At 40.2% G+C, this 24,431-nt stretch overlaps 1 protein-coding gene across 1 annotated transcript in view; it reads right to left on the bottom strand.

The window, feature by feature from the left end:
* Window positions 1-24,431, bottom strand: part of DOCK8 (dedicator of cytokinesis 8) — a 515,743-nt gene that overhangs the window by 6,610 nt on the left and 484,702 nt on the right. The window contains exon 48 of the mRNA XM_053699981.1: window positions 18,955-19,125. Within this exon, the coding sequence (XP_053555956.1) occupies window positions 18,955-19,125 (171 nt within the window). The remainder of the gene's footprint in view (window positions 1-18,954; window positions 19,126-24,431) is intronic.

Here is a 24,431-nt window from a genome sequence, read left to right as displayed (position 1 = left end):
TTTTAACCAAAGCGCTCTGCGCCACAATAGCAAACCCAGAATTTTTTCGCCGCTAACCTAGCCAATTGCAAGGTGGCGTCTAGGGTGAAAGAATTAGCCAATTTAAGAGCACGAATTCTGTCCATAATCTCCTCATAAGAAGAAGAATTACTAATAATCGCCTTTCCTAGCTCATCAAACTAGAAACACGCGGCTGCAGTGACAGGGACAATGCATGCAATTGGTTGTAGAAGGGAACCTTGCTGAACAAACATCTTTAGCAGACCTTCTAATTTTTTATCCATAGGATCTTGGAAAGCACAACTATCTTCTATGGGTATAGTGGCGCGCTTGTGTAGAGTAGAAACCGCCCCCTCGACCTTGGGGACTGTCTGCCATCAGTCCTTTCTGGGGTCGACTATAGGAAAACAATTTTATAAATATGGGGGGAGGTACTAAAGGTATACCGGGCCTGTCCCATTCTTTACTAACAATGTACGCCACCCGCTTGGATATAGGAAAAGCTTCGGGGGGCCCCGGGGCCTCTAAGAACTTTTCCATTTTACATAGTGGTTCTGGAATGACCAGATAAACACAATCATCCAAATTGGATAACACCTCCTAAGCAGAGCGCGGAGATGTTCCAACTTAAATTTAAAAGTAATCACATCAGGTTCAGCTTGTTGAGAAATGTTTCCTGAATCTGAAATTTCTCCCTCAGACAAAACCTCCCTGGCCCCCTCAGACTGGTGTAGGGGCCCTTCAGAAACCATATCATCAGCGTTCTCATGCTCTACAGAATTTTCTAAAACAGAGCAGTCGCGCTTTCGCTGATAAGTGGGCATATTGGCTAAAATGTTTTTGATAGAATTATCCATTACAGCCGTTAAATGTTGCATAGTAAGGAGTATTGGCGCACTAGATGTACTAGGGGCCTCCTGTATGGGCAAGACTGGTGTAGACGAAGGAGGGGATGATGCAGTACCATGCTTACTCCCCTCACTTGAGGAATCATCTTGGGCATCATTTTTACTAAATTTTTTTATGACATAAAATACATATAGTTAAATGAGAAGGAACCTTGGTTTCCCCACAGTCAGAACACAATCTATCTGGTAGTTCAGACATGTTAAACAGGCATAAACTTGATAACAAAGCACAAAAAACGTTTTAAAATAAAACCGTTACTGTCACTTTAAATTTTAAACTAAACACACTTTATTACTGCAATTGCGAAAAAGTATGAAGGAATTGTTCAAAATTCACCAAAATTTCACCACAGTGTCTTAAAGCCTTAAAAGTATTGCACACCAAATTTGGAAGCTTTAACCCTTAAAATAACGGAACCGGAGCCGTTTTTATATTTAACCCCTTTACAGTCCCTGGAATCTGCTTTGCTGAGACCCAACCAAGCCCAAAGGGGAATACGATACCAAATGATGCCTTCAGAAAGACTTTTCTATGTATCAGAGCTCCACACACATGCAGCTGCATGCCATGCTGTCCTCAAAAACAAGTGCGCCATACCGGCGCGAAAATGAGGCTCTGACTATGATTAGGGAAAGCCCCTAAAGAATAAGGTGTCAAAAACAGTGCCTGCCGATATAATCATATCAAAATACCCAGAATAAATGATTCCTCAAGGCTAAATATGTGTTAATAATGAATCGATTTAGCCCAGAAAAAGTCTACAGTCTTAATAAGCCCTTGTGAAGCCCTTATTTACTATCTTAATAAACATGGCTTACCGGATCCCATAGGGAAAATGACAGCTTCCAGCATTACATCGTCTTGTTAGAATGTGTCATACCTCAAGCAGTAAGAGACTGCACACTGTTCCCCCAACTGAAGTTAATTGCTCTCAACAGTCCTGTGTGGAACAGCCATGGATTTTAGTTACGGTGCTAAAATCATTTTCCTCATACAAACAGAAATCTTCATCTCTTTTCTGTTTCTGAGTAAATAGTACATACCAGCACTATTTTAAAATAACAAACTCTTGATTGAATAATAAAAACTACAGTTAAACACTAAAAAACTCTAAGCCATCTCCGTGGAGATGTTGCCTGTACAACGGCAAAGAGAATGACTGGGGTAGGCGGAGCCTAGGAGGGATCATGTGACCAGCTTTGCTGGGCTCTTTGCCATTTCCTGTTGGGGAAGAGAATATCCCACAAGTAAGGATGACGCCGTGGACCGGACACACCTATGTTGGAGAAATACCTTTAATATATATATATTATCTAGCAGTGTTTTACCAAACCCTTATGTAAAATAACAGCATTTGAAGTCATCTGAACAATTGGAATGTAAAAGGCGCATTGATGGATGTTAGAAAGATAGATAAGTAAGCGGGATATGTTGATTTGAATTACAATTTGGAGCTCTGCAATTGCATTCCCATTAATTAAATGCCATTCTCCATGGTATAAACAAGACACAAGACTTGCTTGTTTGCAGTTGCCTGCATGCCTTGGATATTTTCACCTAGCTCCAGCCATGTGTGAAATGACTAATGCTTGAAGCCCCACAGCTCTAAAAATCATCATTTGTTTTAAGTCAGACACTATGGGGTCGATTTATTAAAGCCTTCGGCAGGCTTCGCCCCCCTCCAACTGCTTGTTCTCACAAGAGAACCTGCAGTCTGTATTTAACAAGCAGCGGTCATTAGACCGCTGCTTCCCTCACCTTTTGCCACCTCTTAGGTGGTGAATTTCAATCTCCCCCGTCTCGTCTGACCGAGGAGATTGACAGCGCTCGTGTGCAATGCTGAATTCCGGCAGCGGAATTCAGTCTGCCAGAGGTGATCTGCGGCGGACAGGGACACGTGTGTGTGCCCCTGTCCGCTGCAGCTTGATAAATCGACCCCTAAGCATATCACATTGATCACTGCTGCCAATGGAGCATATCTATCTGACCCAACTAGGGTCTTTGTCGCAGTTTTCATGAGGTTTCAGTCCCCAATTTGTTTATTTGAGCCATTCTAATACTATAGTTAAAGTATCATGCAGTACTTTAGGACACCTCTGGCATGCAAGGAGGGGGTTTGTCATCCTGGTAGCATTTGAAAAAGCATTTATTTTACAGTATTTGCAAATTGCATTTTTTTCAGAAGAAATTGCACTGTGGAAATGATTCCAAATGCTGGTTGTTAGTCTCACCATTTTACTGAGAGTATGGAAAACAAACTATTTAGTGGCCTTATTACAGGTAAATACTATGCTGTGATGGGCGAGGGGTTGCATTAAAAATCTAGTAATCATTTAGATAAAGATTATGAAGATAAACTAATGCAGTTAAAATATAAAGCAATTTTCAGAATTCAGAGGAATTTAAACTTACGTTTCAATTAAAGGGACATGAATCCCATTTTTTTCTTTACATTTGCTTCATTCTCTTAGTATCCTTTTTTTAAAAGGAACAGTTATGCACTACTGGGAGCTAGCTTAACACATTTGGTTTCACCAATGAAAATAGGCATTTGTGTGCAGCCACCAATCATCAGCTAGCTCCCAGTAATGTATTGCTGCTCCTGAGCCTACCTACATAAAAGTATGTAAACTACTTTTCAATTTAATTTTATTTGCACATTTGCTCTGTTTTCTTGGTATTCTTTATTGAAGAATAAAACTACGTAAGCTGCAAGAAGCTCAGAAGTGTGCACGTCTTTAGCAGTCTATGGCAGCCATGTTTACAACCCTGTATAACAGTGCCACAAACATTGCTGCCAGATGGCTAACGAGACAAGCACACCCCTGAGCTTACCTAGGATTATTCTTTATCAAAAGATACAAAAGAACTTAGCAAAATTGATAATAGAAATACATTGGAAAGTCATTTAAATGTCTTACTCTATTCAACCAATTTAAGTTTAATTTTGATTTTATTGTTCCTTTGAGTTGTTTATGATCCGTGCAGCAAAACAAATCTAGATATTACTCACACATTTATCATGAAAAATATTAAGCAATAATTAAAACTTGACCTGTTCATTGTGTGGCAGAACTTGGGATCAGTAGGTTCCTTCAAGATCTGATGACCTTGGGGTTGGATACATCACACTTGCTATGCATAGCACAGACATCTTCCTTGTTACTCATTTTAGGAATATAAAAGCTATGTAATTGTTACAGACTTACCACCAAAGGTCCTCACTACTATCAGAAAAAAGTAAAATGTTTACATTCTTTTGTAAAGGGATTACACTATACTCACTAGTAGCGCTTTTCACAGTTTTTAGCATGGAAATGGCTACAATTCCGGTTTAATATTTTTAGAGTACAGTACACTCTAGCTGATGAAGTGAGTAAGAGAGGATACTAATGTGCCAACAGGGTGGGGAAGCAGCATAGCATTTATTCCAAAACCAATCAGGGCCTGTGGTTTTGCCAGCAGGCAATGATCTAATGGTATCTATTACATCTTTAGCTTTGTCAGAGTAGAGTTTATAGTTGAGCTTTAGTGATATAGTGGTCCATAGTCCTGGCGCTCTACTGTGTAAGGTGAAGATTATAAAGAGCATAATAGTAAGCTCTAAATGTCTCTGAAATGCATTGGCTATATAATAAAACGTGTTCAGTGAAGCTTTCACTTTTAGGAAGTGATTGTGCAAGGATTTTTAGCCAAGTGCCCTTCCTTTGTTACCCCCATAAAAATAATAATTTTAGTGTCTTGTTCAAGAAAATCACAGTGTTGGAGGTAGGTGCTAGCATCTTGTGAAGAGGTTTGTGCTTTATTATTGTGTTCTATTTTAAGAAGCCTATTCATAGTACCTGTGCACTTCTGCCTATACTGTTTATATAAAAGAGATGATTGTTTAATAAACGTTCTGCATACAACAATCTTATGGGCTTTCTTTATAAATGGGGTAATGCCATGTTGTGTTTTAAAATAAAATAATAATTCTTAAGTCTTTTTGTAAATAGTAAATGGGATGTTAAAGGGATATGAAATCCAAATGTATTCTTTAATGATTCAGACAGAGCAGGCAATTTTAAGCAACTTTCTAATTTACTCCTATTATCAATGTTTCTTCGTTCTCGCAGCCTTATCTTATTTTGGCAGCATTACATAGGTAGGCAGCTGACTTAAATGATGTTGTTCTCTGTTTCTGACTAATGAAAGTGTACACTGCAGAATCTCACCTATGACAGCATTATCCCTGACGGTGCCAAGTGCCAGGAGCAAAATCTAAATCTAATACAATGGTTCCAGTACAGTATTGTTTTTGTGGGCTGTAAATATAATCACTTAGTGCTCTTGTGTTTTGTTTCTGAGAAACACTTATCTGTGTCCCACAATGTTAATATTGTGTGTATTTCAATTGGGGGGGGGGGGGGGAGCTTGGTTTTGACCTCTCTCTGAAGCCGTGGGATTCGTTTGGTTGTCTTTTGACCTCTCTCGGGAAAGCTTGCTCTACGTTGTGCACTAGAAGGCTTCTCTTGCTGTTTCACCAACCATAAATATAATCATAAACTAACAGCCATTCCCTAATGAGTCACCAAGTTCCCTACAGAATGGTATGGTTGTTGTTATCTATGGGTCCTATTAGTAAATGCATCTCTGATATTTACCAATCAGTCACTCCTAGGGACATTTAAGCCTACATTTAGTACACAAAACAGAACATTTTTTCTTTATTAATTGAGATAGCTTAAAAAAAGTTTACAATTTACTTCTATTATCACATTTATTTCGTTCTTATGGTATTCTTTGTTGAAAAGCACCCCTATGTAGGTAACATGCATGTAATGTCTGTAGCACTATATGGATTTTAATAATGTTAAACACTTTTGAACACTTGATGACCGTGGTGTTTTAACAATGTGTAACATTGTTAAAGGGACATTAAACACTAAATACATGCTAGATAGAATGATGCATTCAAAGAAAAGATTAGTCCATGACTAACATGTAGATGTATTTTTTAAAGTTTCATTAGTTGTTTAAAAAGTGACAAAATAAGTGTAAAGTTTTAGTGTCTATAAAACACTGGGAGCTGCCATATTGTAACTTGTGTTACCTTCTCTGCTGTGGCCAATTAGGGTCAGTTATAAATAAGTCAATAGAGTGTGTAGCCAATGGTTGTGCTGGATTTAACAGTGTTCTGTACTTCCATTTCTAACAGGAACTGAAAAGCTCACAATTTCAGAATGGAATTACAGGCAAAGAGGACAAAATAAATAATGAAAGTATATTGCAGACTTTTTTAATTATATGCAATTTATCATTTTATGTTACCATATCAAAGTGTTTAATGTCCCTTTAAAGCATTAAAGCCTTCTTGCAAAAACTGCTGCCGTATAGAGCTCCAGACACATGGAAGCTCCTACCTACTGTACCTACCTGCTTATTAACAATGGATACCAAGAGAATTAAATACATTTGATAATAAAAAAACTGTATTGGATTTTTTTCTCTTTAAATTGTACAATCTATTTGTGAACAAGTGCCCTAGTGGCATGAAACGCGTCTGATGTATGAGGGGGCCTTGGTTTCCCCTCTTGTCCCTTTATTTTTATTGGGCTTCTGTTTTTGCCTTATGTGTTTTTAAACTTTTTTTCAAATAAAGGATTTCTACTTTTACTACTGGAGTGCCGGGATGTTTTGGCAAAGCAAAATTAGGGCAAGTCATCTCTGGAAGCCAGGGGGTTTAAATTTCCCATTATAAACAGATATTACTAATAACTTTCTGAAACGTACTGTAACACACTTTGGTTAATTAACTGGTTTAGCTGTGGAATGCTTCTGTAATGCTAGGCTTACCCACAAGGATCATGGGAAATGCAACTAATCCTTTATTATAGCTATGTTCCACTGAATTAATAATCCTGCAATAATTACAAATGAGCACACAAACATCTAGCCACGAATGTCCAATAATGCATAACAAGGTCTATTAACAGAATAATTTACAAGGGACCAACCAAATAATTAATAAGGGGTACAGCATTTTATTTTATTGTTTTTGTAAAACAGATCTTGGTGAACTGAGAAATATTTTATTTATACACGTGAGGCTTGTCACTGTCCACCAATAAAACAATAGGAGAATTGTCCATCCACCAGTGAGCACAGGTCCACCTGTATTTTCTATTAGCCATAAAATCAAATAAGCAGCTTTTATTTAAAGGGACATTACATACTTATTATAACAAATGTTCAATTATGTGTAGAAAAACAAACGTTGCAATATACTTTTATTATTTATATATATTATATTTGTACACTTTCCTTGTATGAATTCTGAAATTATGGGCTTTTCAGTTACAAGTGGAGGTTCACACTCCAAACTAATATGTTCCAAACAGTAATTGGTTGCACACACAGTTTTCTACTTCACTCATTTATAGCTGCGCCTAATTGTCCTCAACAGAGAAGTTTAAATAAAGTTTCCTATATAGCTGCAACCAATTGTTTCTGACAAGGGGGTGGCGCTGCACAAGAACATCCTTGTGCAATATTAAATGTGGGCAGCGGATGAACGGCATCAGCTACCCACACCAGTGGACAGGTTCCCTAGCAGGGGACATTCTCCTCTTGTCTAATGATAAATGGATTCCTACAACTTTACACTTATTTTTTGTAATATTAAAAAAACGGATATAAAATACATCTACATGGGGGCGTGTCTGGGCAGCGACCAGAAACATAAATTATGCTTACCTGATAATTTCATTTCCATCGTGGGGAGGAGAGTTCATTGCTTCATTCATCACTTGTGGGAAATAAGAACCTGGCCACCAAGAGGAGGCAAAGACACCCCAGCCAAAGGCTTAAATACCTCCACCACTCCCCTCATCCCCCAGTCATTCTGCCAATGTGAACAAGGAACAGTAGGAGAAATATTAGAGTATAAATGGTGCCAGAAGAACAAAAATAAATGTAGGTCCGCCCACCGGAGAATGGGCGGGTGCAGTGGACTCTCCCTCTAAAGGGGAGGAGAGTCCACTGCTTCATTCATCACTTGTGGGAACAAATACCCAAGCTCTAAAGGACACTGAATGAAGAAAACGGGAGGGTAAAGGAGGCGGACCCTATACTGAGGGCACCTCAGCCTGCAGAACCTTTCTCCCAAAAGCTGCTTCCGCCAAAGCAAAAACGTCAAATTTGTAAAATTTTGCAAAAGTATGTAAGGATGGTGGCCGCCTTACAAATCTGCTCCATAGAAGCCTCAAATCTGCCCAAGAAGAGGTCACAGCTCTAGTCAAATGAGCCGTAATCCTCTGAGGAGGCTTGTGTCCCGCTGTCTCATAAGCCAAACGGATCATACTCCTCAACCAAAAAGATAGAGAAGTTGCAGAGGCACTCTGCCCCCTGCGCCTTCCAGAGTAAACAACGAATAAAGACGACGTCTGTTTGAACTCCTTCGTGTTTTGAAGATAAAACTTCAAGGCCAGAACCACATCCAGATTATGAAGTAACCTCTCATTCGAAGAGGAAGGGTTAGGACACAAGGAAGGAACCACTATTTTCTGGTTAATGTTACGACTCAACACTACCTTGGGAAGAAATCCCAAACCGGTTCACAGAACAGCTTTGTCAGTATGAAAAACTAACGCCTAGATTTAGAGTTTGGCGTTAGCCGTCAAAACCAGCGTTAGGGGCTCCTAACGCTGGATTTTACCGCCCGCTGGTATTTAGAGTCAGTCAGGAAAGGGTCTAACGCTCACTTTGCAGCCGCGACTTTTCCATACCGCAGATTCCCCTACGTCATTTGCGTATCCTATCTTTTCAATGGGATCTTTCTAACGCTGGTATTTAGAGTCGTGGCTGAAGTGAGCGTTAGAAATCTAACGACAAGACTCCAGCCGCAGCAAAAAGCCAGGAGTTAAGAGCTTTTTGGGCTAACGCCGGTTCATAAAGCTCTTAACTACTGTGCTCTAAAGTACACTAACACCCATAAACTACCTATACACCCCTAAACCGAGGCCCCCCCACATCGCCACCACTCTATTAAATTTTTTTAACCCCTAATCTGCCGACCGCACACCGCCGCAACCTACATTATCCCTATGTACCCCTAATCTGCTGCCCCTAACACCGCCGACCCCTATATTATATTTATTAACCCCTAATCTGCCGCCCCCAACGTCGCCTCCACCTACCTACAATTATTAACCCCTAATCTGCAGACCGGACCTCACCGATACTCTAATAAATGTATTAACCCCTAATCCGCCTCACTCCCGCCTCAATAACCCTATAATAAATAGTATTAACCCCTAATCTGCCCTCCCTAACATCACCGACACCTAACTTCAAGTATTAACCCCTAATCTGCCGACCGGACCTCACCGCTACTATAATAAATATATTAACCCCTAAAGCTAAGTCTAACCCTAAACCCCCCTAAATTAAATCTAATTTTATTCTAACGAAATAAATTAACTCTTATTAAATAAATTATTCCTATTTAAAGCTAAATACTTACCTGTAAAATAAATCCTAATATAGCTACAATATAAATTATAATTATATTGTAGCTATTTTAGGATTAATATTTATTTTACAGGCAACTTTGTATTTATTTTAACCAGGTACAATAGCTATTAAATAGTTAATAACTATTTAATAGCTACCTAGTTAAAATAATTACAAAATTACCTGTAAAATAAATCCTAACCTAAGTTACAATTAAACCTAACACTACACTATCAATAAATTAATTAAATACAATACCTACAAATAAATACAATTAAAAAAATTAACTAAAGTACAAAAAATAAAAAAGAACTAAGTTACAAAAAAATAAAAAAATATTTACAAACATTAGAAAAATATTACAACAATTTTAAACTAATTACACCTACTCTAAGCCCCCTAATAAAATAACAAAGCCCCCCAAAATAAAAAAATGCCCTACCCTATTCTAAAATTAAAACAGAAAAGCTCTTTTACCTTACCAGCCCTTAAAAGGGCCTTTTGCGGGGCATGCCCCAAAGAATTCAGCTCTTTTGCCTGGAAAAAAAACCATACAATACCCCCCCAACATTACAACCCACCACCCACATACCCCTAATCTAACCCAAACCCCCCTTAAATAAACCTAACACTAAGCCCCTGAAGATCTTCCTACCTTATCTTCACCACACCGGGTATCACCGATCGCTCCAGGCTCTGATGTCTTGATCCAAGCCCAAGCGGGGGGCTGAAGATGTCCATCCTCCGTCTGAAGTCTTGATCCAAGCGGCGGCTGAAGAAGTCCATCTTCGGGCAGAAGTCTTCATCCTATCCGGGCAGAAGAGGAGATCCGGACCGGCAAACATCTTCATCCAAGCAGCATCTTCTATGTTCTTCCATCCGATGACGAGCGGCTCCATCTTCAAGACCTCCGGCGCGGATCCATCCTCTTCTTCCGACGACTAGACGACGAATGAAGGTTCCTTTAAGGGACGTCATCCAAGATGGCGTCCCTCGAATTCCGATTGGCTGATAGGATTCTATCAGCCAATCGGAATTAAAGTAGGAAAATTCTCATTGGCTGATGGAATCAGCCAATCAGATTCAAGTTCAATCCGATTGGCTGATACAATCAGCCAATCAGATTGAGCTCGCATTCTATTGGCTGATCGGAACATGCATGCCGATGCAATAGCCAATAACAACAGGGAATTCCACGAGAGAATCTCAAAGCCCAGGGCATGCATAGGCTCAAACGGAGACCTCTGCAAAACCTTAAGCACCAAGTTTAAGCTCCAGGGACGAGCCGGATTCCTAACCAGAGCCTGAACAAAGGACTGAATGTCAGGAAGCTCTGCAAGCTTCTTATGCAACATTACTGATAAAGCTGAAATCTGTCCACTTAGGGAACTGGCGGCAAGACCCTTATCCAGACCATCCTGGAAAAAGGCCAAAATCCTGGATACCTTGATATTGTGCCATGGGTATCCTCGTTCCTCACACCAGGACAAGTAGGTCCTCCACACCTTGTGGTAGATGTGCCTAGTGACCTGCTTCCTAGCATGGATGAGAGTGTTGATCACTCTCTCCAAAAAACCTCTTTTGGCTAAGACACGGCTTCAATCTCCACACAGTTAGCCCTGCGACAAGGTAACTTCCACAGCGGATATGACAACATCACCACTAGACCACATCCTCTGCGGCCATGACGGACCAATCAGAATAGCCGAAGCTTGCTCCTGCTTGATGCGGGCCACTACTCGAGGTAGAAGAGGCAACGGTGGAAATATGTAGAATAGGTTGAAGTCCCAGGGTTATAGACTTCAACCTATTCTAGGTTGAAGTCTATAGGCGTCTATCAGTTCCGCATGGGGATCCCTGGATGGCGGCCCGTATCTGGGTAGCTTGCAATTGAGTCTGGACACCATGAGATCTATTTCTGGCATCCCCCATCTGCTGCAGATCTCCGCAAACATCTCGGGCGGAGAGACCATTCCCTTGGATGAAATGTCTGTCTGCTCAGAAAATCCGCTTCCCAGTTGTCCACACCCGAAACGTGGATCGCTGAGAGCGAACAATTGCGAGTCTCTGCCCATTCCTGAATCTGAGATACTTCCCTCTTTGCTAGGGAGCTTCTCGTCCCCCCTGGTGGTTTATGTAAGCCACCGAGGTGATGTCTGATTGGAATCTGATGAATTGGGATGACCCCAGAGGGGGCGAAGCCTTCAGAGCGTTGTATATCACTCGAAGTTCCAGAATATTTATAGGTAGACTCGATTGCTCTTGAGTTCATCTGCCTTGTGCGTTTCTGGTACCCCAAAGGCTCCCCATCTTGATAGACTCACATCCGTGGTTACAATCTCCCAGGATGATCTCAGGAAGGAAGTCCCCTGAGACAACTGGCACGGTAGGGTCCACCAGAGATATCTGTTGGGACAAATCTGAATGATCACCGTTCCATTGTTTCAACTTACACAGCTGAAGAGGTCTGAGATGGAACCTGGCGAAGGGGATGACATCTATGCTGGATACCATGATCCCGATTACCTCCATACACTTGGCCACAGATGCCCTGGAGGATGTCTGCAGGGCTAGACAGTTGGACGCAAGCTTGCAACGTCTCTGGTCTGTCAGAAATATCTTCATTGCAGAAGAATCTAGTATCGTACCCAGGAACTCCACCCTGTTGCTGGGGACCAATGAACTCTTTCCTTTATATTCCACCCGTGGGACCGAAGTAGAAGGAGGAGAGCTCTCGAATGATCCTCCGCCAGACTGTAGGATGGAGCCTGGACCAGGATATCGTCCAGATACGGAGCCACTGCAATCCCTCTGGCTCTCGCTACTGCGAGAAGAGCTCCCAGAACCTTTGTAAAGACTCTTGGAGCCGTCACCAGACCAAACGGAAGGGCCACAAACTGGAAGTGCTGGTGCAGAAAGGCGAACCTTAGAAATTTTAAGTGATCCTTGTGGATTGGAATGTGAAGGTAAGCGTCCTTCAGGTCTATAGTCGTCATGAATTGCCCCTCTTGAACAAGGGGCAAAATTGTCCTGATTGTCTCCATCTTGAACGATGGGACTGACAAAAACTTGTTTAAGGCCTGTAGGTCCAGAATTGAACGAAACGTGCCCTCCTTCTTTGGGACCATGAAAAGGTTTGAATAATAACCCAGACATTTTTCTGCCGGAGTAAGTGGGAAGATTACCCTGAGAGATGAGAGATCCCTCATACACCCCAGGAAGGCGTCTCTCTTTTCTGGTCTCGAAGAGATGATTGACAGGGGGAACCTGCCTCTAGGCGGATACAATTTGAAACCTATCTTGTACCCCTGGACGACGACCTCCAGGACCCAAGGGTCTGTAACGTCTCCCTTCCAGGCCCCGGCAAAAAGAGATAGTCTGCCCCTACCTGGTCCAAGGACGGGTCAGGGGCCGCCCCTTCATGCCGACTTTGACTAGGCGGGCTTCTTGTTTGCTTGGACTTGTTCCAAGAGTTTGCTGGCTTCCAAGATCCCTTGGATTGCTCAGATTTCGTGGAAGGCTGCTGGCGCTGAGACTTGTCTGCACGATAGGGATGAAAAATAGATCCCTTAGGTTTGGCTTTCTTATCCTGAGGTAAGAAGGCACCCTTGCCACCCGTGACTGTAGATATGATAGAATCCAGGCCCGGGCAAAAAAAAACCTTCACTTTGAATGGTAGGGAAAGCAAGCAAGACTTAGATGTCAGCAGACTACGATTTTAGCCAGAGCCCTGCAAGCTAAAACAGAAAACCCAGACGTCTTAGCATTCAGGCGAATAATCTGCATGTTAGCATCACAAATGAACGAATGCACTACCCTATCCTATCCAATAGGTAGCTGCACCAGCCACCGCAGCGACTGCCACCGCCGGTTGGAAAATGAACCCCGTCAGTTGGAACAACTTCCACTACATGGACTCCATCTTTTTATACATGGGTTCCCTAAAAGAGGAGCTATCTTCAAGCGGAATGGTCGTTCTCTTAGCGAGTGTGGAGATAGCACCATCCACCTTAGGGACGGTTCCCCACAGTTCAAGCTGCGCATCCGGAACGGGGAAAAGCTTATTAAAATAGGATGAGGGAGAAAAGGGCAAACCCAGTTTCTCCCATTAATTCTTAATAATGTTCGCCATTTTGAAAGGAACCAGGAAGGACTGGGGCACTACCCTGTCCTCGTAAACCCTATCCAGTTTAGGGATAGAAGGTTCCTCCGGGAGTTTCGGTTCCGGAACCTCCAGCGTAGCAAGCACTTCCTTCAGCAGGAAATGTAAATGCTCCATCTTAAATTTGAAATCTGGTTCCTCTGCATACGGAGACCTAGAAGTAGCCGATTCCAACCCAGAAGTGACATCCTCCGATAAGTCGGAGTTGTCCTCCTCAGCGTATAATCTGTCCGAGATATCCAGTGGAGTCGAAGACCCCTGAGACGGATAGCTGTGCCGTATCTTCCGCTTGTGCTTACAAGGACGAGGCATCACATTTATGGCAGCAGAAACCGCTGTCTGCAACTGATCAGCGAAGTCTGCAGGCCAAAGGGCCCCTCCTGCGGGAGGATTAGTAGTGCCCTAGGGAACTGCTTGTGTAATCAGAGATGCTTGTAGGGAACGCACCTTGCGGGATGGAGAGCCCTCAGAGGTGGAAGGCTCAGTTGTACTAAATACTTTATTCTTTTTTGAAGTAGTAATATTGTCATAACATGTGGAACAGAGGTGTAACGGCGGTTCCACCGGAACCTCCTCACAGTATACACAGTTAGTAGGTTTAGATAAAGAAACAGTATCCTCCAACATATCAGAGTCCTCCATAGCTTGCACCTTTATTACGGACTTGTTTATTGATTAAATGGCACCTTTATATATCCCAATGGCCGGGGCACTCACCACCTCCTATGACCCGGACTACAAGAAATAGCTTTCGTCTCCTCCGAACACGGGTAGAGAAAAAGGAAGTTACTGAGGCCACACCCAGTCACATGGAGTGCCACGCAGGACCGCCCCTGCACTGAGAGAGAGACGCGCCAAAAAAGTCCGCCTCAATCTCTCTCTAACTGTTCCACACTGACAGAGCCGCATCTCACACAAGTGCAGAAAAAAACACAATAAAATTATTATGTATATTAAAATCCCCCCTGTTCCATAGCCCCCTTCCGAGGGTATTATCCTAGATTCTATACAGATAAAGAGTCACACTACTGTGACCCTGGCTTCTTGCGTTATCACATATATATACATAATGAAAGATCTTGCCAGAATCAACGCCGTGGAACAAGAACACGGCCCTCCTGACATGGACTTGAGAGAATAAAAGTAGGCAAAACTTGTCAACGCTGATTGCTTAAGGAGCTGTTAATAAGAGTTGGGATGGTTTTGCAGATCTCCCCCTGCATCTCCGGACTCTAACTTTAACCCATGCTCTCACTGTGAGGCTGACAGGACTACTTAAAACTTCAGTCCCATGGCGAAGAGTACTACCCTCCATAAGAGACTACTCCGAATCTTCTGACACTTTTCTGCCAACCTCCTTTGATGAAAGGCAAAGAATGACTGGGGAATGAGGGAAGTATTTAAGCCTTTGGCTGGGGTGTCTTTGCCTCCTCCTGGTGGCCAGGTTCTTATTTGCCACAAGTGATGAATGAAGCAGTGGACTCTCCTCCCCTTTAGATAGAAATAGGATGCCACATCAGGAGTTCATAAAACAACAAATCTAATCTGCTGATTATAGCTACATTTCTATGTCATCCTGGAATATATTTGATAAATATAGTTATTCCATGGAATACAGAGCAGATTGATACCAAGATTGATATATTCATGATTACGGGACCCTGATCTAGACCTCTGAGTCCTTTTGTTAGGGTTTGAGCTTCCCCCTTGCAATGCTTATTGAGTACCATCATCCAATTATGGACTCCCTGAGACTATGTTGTAATGGATGGTGAGTGGGGTACAATATCATCATCTTTTTTTTTGTCAACCCATTATTGTGTGACCCTCTTTCTAGCTAACTAGCAGATATCAGTTTACACAATCAGTAATTCTGTGTATACGTTTTATACTTCTATTAATAGTGACAGATCCTTGAGTATATTGAGTTCATTAGTTAGACGTCTCAGGCATTTATGTTCTCTAATGTGTTTGGTATAATAATGCTAGCTCATGCTGATAATTCCTCTTCATACTATATATAGTAAACTGTTTAATATACTAATAGATTTTATGTATACTATACAATGTCACTAACTTTTGGCTAGATTTAGAGTTTTGTCGGTAAAGACCCGCGTAGCTAACGCAGCTTTTTTTCCCAACGCACCCTTAAGACAACGCTGGAATTTAGAGTCCAAAAAGGGTGCGTTGAGCCGAATTTACCGCCACTTCAACCCTCAATACCAGCGATAAGCTGGAAAAACGTGCTCATGCACGATTCCCCCATAGGAAACAATGGGGCAGTTTGGGATGAAAAAAAAACCTAACACCTGCAAAAAAGCAGCGTTAAGCTCCCAACGCAGCCCCATTGTTTCCTATGGGGAAACACTTTCTAAGTCTGCACCTAACACCCTAACATGAACCCCGAGTCTAAACACCCCTAACCTTACACTTATTAACCCCTAATCTGCCGCCCCCGCTATCGCTGACACCTGCATTATATAATTAACCCCTAATCTGCCGCTCCGTACACCGCCGCAACCTACATTATCCCTATGAACCCCTAATCTGCTGCCCCTAACACCGCCGACCCCTATATTAAATTTATTAACCCCTAATCTGCCCCCCCCCAAAGTCGCTGCTACCTTACCTACACTTATTAACCCTTAATCTGCCGACCGGACCTCGCCGCCACTATAATAAATGTATTAACCCCTAAACCACCGCACTCCCGCCTCACAAACACTAGAATAGTATTAACCCCTAATCTGCCCTCCCTAACATCGCTGCCACCTAACTTCAAGTATTAACCTCAAATCTGCCGAACGGACCTTGCCGCTACTATAATAAATGTATTAACCCCTAAACCACTGCACTCCCGCCTCACAAACACTAGAATAAATAGTATTAACCCCTAATCTGCCCTCCCTAACATCGCCGCCACCTAACTTCAAGTATTAACCCCAAATCTGCCGAACGGACCTTGCCGCTACTATAATAAATGTATTAACCCCTAAACCACTGCACTCCCGCCTCACAAACACTAGAATAAATAGTATTAACCCCTAATCTGCCCTCCCTAACATCGCCGCCACCTAACTTCAAGTATTAACCCCAAATCTGCCGAACGGACCTCGCCGCTACTATAATAAATGTATTAACCCCTAAAGCTAAGTCTAACCCTAACCCTAACACCCCCCTAAATTAAATATAATTTTAATCTAACAAATTAAATCTTATTAACTAAAGTATTCTTATTTAAAACTAAATACTTACCTGTAAAATAAACCCTAATATAGCTACAATATAACGAATAATTATATTGTAGCTATTTTAGGATTTATATTTATTTTACAGGCAACTTTGTATTTATTTTAACTAGGTACAATAGCTATTAAATAGTTATTTACTATTTAATAGCTACCTAGTTAAAATAAGTACAAAATGACATGTAAAATAAATCCTAACCTAAGTTACAATTAAACCTAACACTACACTATCAATAAATTAATTACATAAATTACCTACAATTACATACAATTAAATAAATATAAGGAGCCTGTAAAATAAAGTTGCCTGTAAAATAAATATAAATCCTAAAATATCTACAATATAATAATTAGTTATATTGTAGCTATATTAGGGTTTATTTTACAGGTAAGTATTTAGTTTTAAATAGGAATACTTTAGTTAATAAGATTTAATTTATTTCGTTAGATTAAAATTATATTTAATTTAGGGGGGTGTTAGGGTTAGACTTAGCTTTAGGGGTTAATACATTTATTATAGTAGCGGCGAGGTCCGGGCGGCAGATTAGGGGTTAATACTTGAAGTTAGGTGGCAGCGATGTTAGGGAGGGCAGATTATGGGTTAATACTATTTATTCTAGTGTTTGCGAGCCGGGAGTGTGGCGGTTTAGAGGTTAATACATTTATTATAGTGGCGGCGAGGTCCGGTCAGCAGATTAGGGGTTAATAAGTGTAGTTAGGTAGCGGCGACGTTGGGGGGGAAGATTAGGGGTTAATAAATATTATGTAGGTGTCGGCGATGTTAGGGGCAGCAGATTAGGGGTTCATAGGGATAATGTAGGTGGTGGCGGTGTGCGGTCGGCAGATTAGGGGTTACAAATATTTATTATAGTGGCGGCGATGTGGGGGGACCTCGGTTTAGGGGTACATAGGTAGTTTATGGGTGTTAGTGTACTTTAGAGCACTGTAGTTAAGAGCTTTATAAACCGGCGTTAGCCCATAAAGCTCTTAACTACAGCCTTTCCATGGGCGGTAGGAGTCTTGTCGGTAGAGGCTCTACCGCTCACTTCAGCCAAGACTCTAAATACCGGCGTTAGGAAGATCCCATTGAAAAGATAGGATACGCAATTGGCATAAGGGGATCTGCGGTATGGAAAAGTCGCGGCTTGAAAGTGAGCGTTAGACCCTTTCCTGTCTGACTCTAAATACCAGCGGGCGGCCAAAAGCAGCAGAACTCTAAACCTTGGCGTTTATGTTCAGACAATTTTTGTTATTTATATTTGCTAGTTTGGTTCCACTATTACTGGTTCTTTCTGTTCTGAGGTAACAGCTAAGTCCCAAGATTCATATACCAATTTCTTTCTGATACCATGCATTTTATATCTGTGATACAGTCCAGTTTAAGACAAACATAAATTTTACTGTCAGCCTGCTGCAAAGTGATGTTATCTTCATTACCATTTATTAAAGGTTCAATAGGGGCCATGTTTGTATTATATTCTGTGTTCACTAGCTGCTAGAGTGGGTGAAAAATGATCTTACTTTTTACAGGTCCAGTTAGATTTTTGAGAAATGAAGCAATTATATTTGAAAATGAGAGGTATTGGTTTAACCATGGGTTTTCAGACTTATTACTGTATTTATATCTCTTTATTTTTTAACAATTGATAAGAGTTTGCTTTGGCAATGAGGTTTTTTTTTCATGAGTCACATGAGTGGTAACCTTCTGTTATTATTTTTATTCTTTAAGTATTAGAGGTCCCAGAATGGCCTCCTGTGCACTTAAGAAGGTTTGCTATTTAGTATTCATACTATATAACTATCATATCTTCAAATTACTCTCAAACTATTTATTTTTGTAACTTTATCAACTGTATGATATTTATATTCTTATATAAATCTTATGTGTCTGTTATTGTAATGTACTCAGTCCCTGTTGTTGCATATTGTTGAATGAAATGCTTTAACTTTAATAAAAATACATCTACATATTATAATCAGGCAGATCTTTGCTTTGAATACATTGTTCCATCTTGAATTTATTTAGTGTTTATTGTCCCTTGAACTTTTTTTATCATCAAAAAAATATTTTAACATTAAATAGTGCTCTTTCATATGTATGATAGAAATGGTAGTTTTTTTCTGGTCTTTTAAATCAGTTACCTTATATCACTGGGGGTCTTTACCACAGTCTTGTACAGCTCAGGGATTTTACGTTCGATCATGGGCCGAAGGTTCTCCTTCAGTTTGTTATAATTCTTCTTTAGTTCTCGCTGATATTCTCTCTGGTCAGAACTGATTAACCTCTTGTTTTTCTCTACTGCCTCACCGCACCTGTTAAAGTAAAGTAATTGATGACGTTGTTGGTTTATTGCTTTTTACTTCATATATCATGAAAATGAAATGCACCATGCTTACGGTCTATAAAGATTTAATTGCTATTTTTTTTTTATAGGAGTTCTCAAATAGGGCCTGATAAGCTAAAGGTCTGTGGGCTTACAACATTCTGTAAGAAATCTATCTAGTACTAAGAAGCCCCTGGTGGAATTCTCTAAAGGCAGTTTTTACCTTCAGAACAGTGTGTCTCGCAAATAGGTTATTGCATTTAAGTATGTGAAGGAGATGCATACATTACAATAGGGTTCACAAAAAAGGTAATTTAACCCCTTAATGACAAATTACGTACCCTGTATGTCAGCTGTCATTTTTACTCAGGATAATGGGTTAAATATTTCCAAATGCACAGGGAGTGAGGAATGTGGCAATACCACGTCTGATGGTCATCAAGAAACACACTATTTTTGGGCTCAAAACCCTTAAAAGGGACATGAAAGCCACATTTTTAATTTCATGATTCAGATAAAAATATAATTTAAAGGGACACTAAACCCAAAAATTTTCTTTCATGATTCAGATAGAGAATACAAATGAAAACAACGTTACAATTTACTTCTATTATTTATTTTGCTTCATTTTTTAGATATCCTTAGTTGAAGAAAAAGCAATGCACATGGGTGAGCCAATCACACAAGGCTTCTAAGTGCAGAAACCAATCAGCAGCTACTGAGCCTATCTAGATATGCTTTTCAGCAAAGAATATCAAGAGAATAAAACAAATTGGATAATAGAAGTAAATTAGAAAGTTGTTTACAATTGCATTTTCTTTCTAAATCATGAAAGAAAAAATGTGGGTTTCATGTCCCTTTAAACAACTTTCCAATTTACTTCTAACATCGTATTTACTTCATTCTCCTAGTTAATGCATTGGGTGAGCCATTAACATAGCATTTACGTGCAGCAACCAAACAGCAGCTTCTGAGTCTTCCTAGGTATCCTTTCCAACAAAAGATAGTGATAAGGATTTTTTCTAGGACCAGGGGCCCTTTAAAACTGTAGCAACAAGATTCTCTCTCTCTTTCTCTCTCTCTCTCTCTCTCTCCTGCTGGACTCTGACAAGGCACTGTGAAAACATCAAGCGCTTGAAGAACTATTCACACCCACCCACAGAGAATCATGAGTAGTGTAAACAGCTCTACAGATATCAAGACAACAAATTACATAAAAGAAATGAATTGGAAAGTTGTTAAAATCACATGCTCTACCTGAATTATGAAAGAAAAAAATTGGCTTAATGTCCCTTTAAGGATATGCAATGTACAGGGTATGTCCAAGTTATTAAGGGTTTAAAAGAAAATCATATTTTATGGAAAAAATTTAATTCGTAGTGATTTAATGCACTCAGTAGAAATTGTAATAAAACTACACCGCATGTTCAAATAATTCTGTGAAATTTGTGCATATAATACAAAATGCGAAGTACTGTTTTTCTTATTGTAAAATGAGTTTCGTCTCTACTAATGGGCCAAACGGTGGTGTTCAGGGGTGAAGATTTTGCTGTTTTATAAAAGTTTTGCATATTTTTACACAATCTCACCACCACTCAGTTTGCAATATTGTGTCAAAACAAAATTTGTGCTCCCCTGATAAATTATTTTCTTTTGGAATGATAATAGTCCATAGTCCTCCATAACATATGGGATATATTTCCCGTCACTAGCAGGAGATCAAGAACACATACAAGAACTTAAAATCCCTTAGCAGCCTTCTGCCCCTCATGAGTCCCAGAGTAATGAACAAACTAGAAAATTGTTTGAATTCTTTAGTAGCTTGAAGATAGAACGTCAAAGCTCTGACTACATAAAATTTTGTAATGTATGTATGTATTGGGTACTTGTAATACGCGGCTAATCACCCGTAAGGGTCTCAAGGCACTGCTCATTTTATCGACCTCGGAAGGATGAAAGGCTGAGTGGACCTCGCCGGAGATCGAACCTGCAACCCTTGGGTTGCTACAGAGTTCAGCCACAGTGCCTTAGCATGCTCAGCTATCTGTCCGGCTGTAAGAGCCGCTGCTTAGAGTTAGTAGGATCTGGACACAAAGAAGGAACAACAATCTACTGATTGATATTCCCCGAAACTACTACCTTAGGAAAAAAATCATATTATATAAGTATGAAGTACAGTCTTATCCTTGAGAATAATTAAAAAATTGAGAATCACAAGACAAGGCTGACAATTCAGAAACTTTCCTAGCTGAGAAGATTGCTAACAAGAAAAGTATTTTCCAAGAAAAAAGCTCGATACCAATGCATCAGATCAAAAGGTGGAACTTGTAATACGGAAAAACTAGATTAAAATTCCAAGTCGGAGAAATAGGTCTTACAACTGGCCTAAATCTAACTAACGCCTGGACAGAAGTCTAAACAACAGGAAATTTAGCTAACTTCGTATGAAAACAACAGATAAAACAGAAATTTGACCTTTTAGGGAGTAACCAGCAAACCTGTCAAGAACTCTAGGAATCCTAAATAAATACCAAGAAAACCCTCTGGTAGAGCACCACTCAAAATATGTCTTACAAATAATGTGATAAAATCTAAGAAACCGCAATGTCTCAAAACTAGGTGTTTAACCTCCACACCATTAAAGATAGAGATCCTGATGGAAAAGAGGCAACAGTTCTTGTCTCAGAGGAAGAAGCCATTGAGGAGATGAGGACATCTGCACTGCATCCGCATTCCATGTTCTGTGAGGCCAGGCTGGAGCAATCAATTTTACTGAAGCTGACTCCTCTTTGATCCGAAGCAGAATAAACAGAGGAAACAGGTATGCTAGATGAAATTCCCATTGACATACCAAGGCATCTATCATGTGAGCCTTTGTATCTCTTGATCTTGTATAATACCTTGGAAGCTTGTGATTTAAGTGAGAGGCCATCAGATCTATGACCGTTAGATCCTCACATGATCACTTAGCAATCAAAAATGTCCTTATGGAGAGACCACTCTCCTGGTTGGACTAATTGATAGATGAGGATCCACTTCCCAGTTGTTCACACCTGTTGAATGTGAACTGCTGATAGGGAGTACTGAATCCTCTCTGCTCAAGAGGGGCCAGTACTGAAGAGCCCAAAGAATCGCTCAGAGTTACAGAATGATGATTGGTAAACTCCCCTCTAGAGGAGACTAGACTCCTTGTGTTCATCGAGATTCCAGAATGCCCCACAGCCTAGAAGACTGTCATCTTTAGTTACAATAGACCAAAATAGGTGAAGAAAGGACATCCCAAGGGTCAAAAAAGGACCTTGTATCCACCAAGGAAGATAGAGCAATCTGCTGTTCCAATTTCAGATAATTCTTTGACCACTGATTGAGCTTGGATAGTTGAAGGGGTCGCAAGTGGGTAAAGGTAACAGCGCCTGAAACCGCAACTATAAAACCCACTACCTACATGCATAGAGCTACTGATAGAAATAAAGCACATTGGAGGGAAAGACCTGCCTTCTGAAGTTTTATTCTGCAAGACTCTGTCAGGAATAGACATATTAGGACAGAATCTATGATGACTCCTTGAAAGAGCACCCTTATAGCTGGAGATAAAAAGTTCTTTGGAACACTGATTCTCCAACTGTAGCCTTGGAGGTAGATAGAACCTTTTGCTATGAGAAATAGCTAGAGGCATTGAAAGAGATAATATCCATTGCACTAAGATAATTTCCAGATAAGAGACAATTTAGATCCCCTGAACTCTTGAGCATCGCCAACAATGCTCCTAGCAACATTAAAAGGATGTACGTATTCAGACCTAATGGAAAGACAACAAGTGATAGAGTTTTGCAGGTATGCATCCTTAAGGTCTATAATAGGTATACATTGACCCTGTTTGATTAAGGGTAAAAGTGTGCTAATTGTTTCCATCTTGAGGTTAGGTACCCATAGGATTTTGTTTAGTGTTTTCAAGTCTAAGATGACCTAAAAGTCCTTCCCAATACCAATATATATTTTCTCTTAAGGATCTCCACGGTTGTATTAAGAAATGGAGAAGTACTTCACAACTGCATTTGGAATTAATCAAGCAGAGTACTATGTATGAAAGTTATATACATACATAAGCAAATATTATAACATTTCGTACACTAAGAAATAGTACAGAACATATCTAAAATACAATTGTATCACTAATTAACGCTCCCGCTATAACTGCACTAGAAGAAAGCTTTTTGCGTGCGTTGGGTTGTGCTCGTATTATTGAGTTGAAAGTAAAATGTTTCACTCGCAAGCTAAGCCGATGAGCGCAAAAAGCCGAAGTTAGAATAATGCGTGTGCGTTTACGTTTTCCCCTTAGAAGTCAATGGAGTAAAGAAAGTGGGAAAAAAACACCTCACTCTCGTGTAAACCCAATCGCATATTTTCATTTGCGCTAACTGGACATGAAAATATGAATATTTTACATTCAAATGTTCTTCACATAACATAATATGTTCTAATTATTCATAAATAAATATTTCTACATATATCTGATTTTTTTTAATACAATATATAATATATAATGATATATAGGTATATATATATATATATATATATATATACAGATAAATATAGGAATATCTATTTATAAATACAAAGAACATATTTCTGCAATGTGCAGAACATTGGAATGACAAATATTTACAGTAAATATATAGTTAAAACCTTTATCAAAAAATGAATATTGCATAAATATGCTTCATCATGTTTTCATCTACTTAACTGCAAAGAGCTCCAATGCCCTGGGTGCAGTCCTGTCGGTGTATGTAACGTTTCGGGGTCACTCCCGTCTTCAGACCACAAAAACTTACATAATACAGTGCTAGATTACCTTACTTTATACCCTCCACCGTGTACTGACAATCACCCTGCTGCTGGCGGCGTTCTGGATACTAGTGACGTCATTATCTGTCTCCTGTTTCTCTGATGACTCACAGAGATTGCCTGTTGCCATGGTTACCTGACGCCGCCTCACAGCTGGTGTCCAAATAACTTTTAAATCCCCACTCCATGAAAAGTGACAGGAGACGGAATCTTAACAAGGAAGAATGGACAGCGCTTAAGGAATTAAAAGTGGACCAGATACTTATCTTGTGTGAAGCCGACAAAGGGGGTGCTCTGGTGATCCTTAATTACAAGGATTATAAACAGGAAATACTGGGCCAACTCAGCGATGTCAACACATACCGTAAGATGAGGGCTAACCCCACTATGACGTTAAAAAAACAAGTAGATGAGCTGACTGAGGTAGCAATGAAAAATAATTGGATCACG

This window comes from Bombina bombina, chromosome 2, assembly GCF_027579735.1.
Source record: "Bombina bombina isolate aBomBom1 chromosome 2, aBomBom1.pri, whole genome shotgun sequence".
Taxonomy (NCBI): domain Eukaryota; kingdom Metazoa; phylum Chordata; class Amphibia; order Anura; family Bombinatoridae; genus Bombina; species Bombina bombina.
The sequence above is the reverse complement of the archived record's forward strand: the minus strand, read 5'-3'. Positions and strand labels throughout refer to the sequence as shown.